We start from the raw sequence: 1,787 nt of genomic DNA on the forward strand, positions 1-1,787 counted from the left end.
CATTAGCACCTCTAGTAATATATTTACTGAGAAAAATGTTGACGTGTTCAATACTTATTTTACCCGCTGTATATAATTTATATATGATAGCTACCACCACTTTATTCATAAAGCACTTCAAAACAAGCACAGTTGCAACAAAGTGCTGTACATGAAAAATAAAAAACCCCATAAAAACACACAAAATAAAGAATAAAAACAAATAAAATCAATAAAAAAAGAATTAAAACAAAAAACAGGTTTGAGGCTGTGCCAAAAGCCAGGGGATAGAATATGTTTTTAAAAGTGGACCTTGAAGGGGCTTATTTAGTTGCAGCTAAARTTCATAGAACAGAATGACTTATCAGTCAAAATAAAGCAATGCAAATACAATTTAAGATTTCTAGAAGGAATGCATATCACACAAACCTGGAGTACAGTTAATAAAATTAATCACCTGAGCGCACAGAATAACCTCCTGAGGACTTTTTAACAAAATAGGACAGATGATAAGCAGAACGTAAACCCAAAATCAGCCTTTTAAATAAGAATTCATCAGTGACAACACACAGGTGGGTTAGGGCTCCAAGGGTGGTTATAAAACCAGTGATATACAGAAGCCAACATCTGCAAACAGAAGATGCTTTCATATAAATTCTATCTAGAATGGAGAAAAATGTAGCAGCAAAAAAATAAATAAATAAACCCAACTTTAGCTGCAACATTTTCTCAGCCGTAAAATACAGACAGCAAAGTATTTATGCTGTGATACTACTTGGGTCTTTTCTTTTTCCATGGCTTTGTGAATCTGTTGAACTTATAAAATGAAGTTTATGAAGCTCTTTTGCTCCTGTCCTCCCACAGACGGATGTGAACGCCTGTTATCTGCGCGCAGCTCGGGCTGGAAATCTAGAGAAAGCTTTGGACTACCTGAAGAACGGAGTCGATATCAATATTTGCAACCAGGTAAGAGCGTCGCACTAAACTGAGCTTACAGAATCCCTGAAAAAAGTGCTATTTATATTTATCTATTAAAAGCTGGAGACAAATATCATTCACTCTTTTTTATAGCGTTTGTTCAAAACAGAAAAGACTAGGAAGTCTCTGAAGTGGTTTATGAAGAGTGCCGGAGCTGCAACAACATAACTGTATAAAAATGGGTAACGCTTTCTTTTACGGTACCCTTATTACCATGTAATTACAAGGTAATAAAAAGTAATTAAATAGTAATTACTACCTTATTATATGTAATTATGTGGTACTAATGGTACGTTCACACCGAACGCGTTTTGAGGGGCAGGAGCGGCCGATTCACATGCAAAGTCTATGAGGACGCGCCTCTAGGGGTCGTGCGTCGCTTCACGTACGTTTTGGGCGGTGCACAAGGAAGGCGGAAGGGGCGCAGAGTGTTTTCCGCGCATGTGGTGCTGCGGAAGCCTCTGTCGCCCAAGCCGCCGCCTGAGCTGCCAACAGAGTTCAAATATCTGAACTTTTCACCGCTCGACGCGTCTCCCACTGAAAACCGAAACAGACGGACTGGAGATCTTTAACTGAAATCGACCGTGTACAGTTGGATTTTCTGGCAGGATATATCAGCACCGATGTGGATCAGCTGCTCGGGACCAAAAAAAGAAGAAAAAAGTCCATCAGCTGGCAGCTTCTGGGGTGGCGAAACTAACCGAACAAATCGCCTCTAAATCATCTGGTGAGTTAATTATCTGCTGTGCGCAACGTTCGCTTGCTTTTTAGTAAATAAATGAAAGCCGTTTTCTTTTCTTTTATCTTTATTTCACCAGCCGAGGACAGAC

At 39.4% G+C, this 1,787-nt stretch overlaps 1 protein-coding gene across 1 annotated transcript in view; it reads left to right on the forward strand.

Moving 5' to 3' along the window:
* Window positions 1-1,787, forward strand: part of ank3b (ankyrin 3b) — a gene marked incomplete in the record, with an annotated part of 112,918 nt that overhangs the window by 21,760 nt on the left and 89,371 nt on the right. Inside the window, 1 exon segment of the mRNA XM_014032731.1 lies at window positions 844-945. Coding sequence (XP_013888185.1) covers window positions 844-945 — 102 coding nt within the window.

This window comes from Austrofundulus limnaeus, unplaced genomic scaffold (assembly GCF_001266775.1).
Source record: "Austrofundulus limnaeus strain Quisiro unplaced genomic scaffold, Austrofundulus_limnaeus-1.0 Scaffold7, whole genome shotgun sequence".
Taxonomy (NCBI): Eukaryota; Metazoa; Chordata; class Actinopteri; order Cyprinodontiformes; family Rivulidae; genus Austrofundulus; species Austrofundulus limnaeus.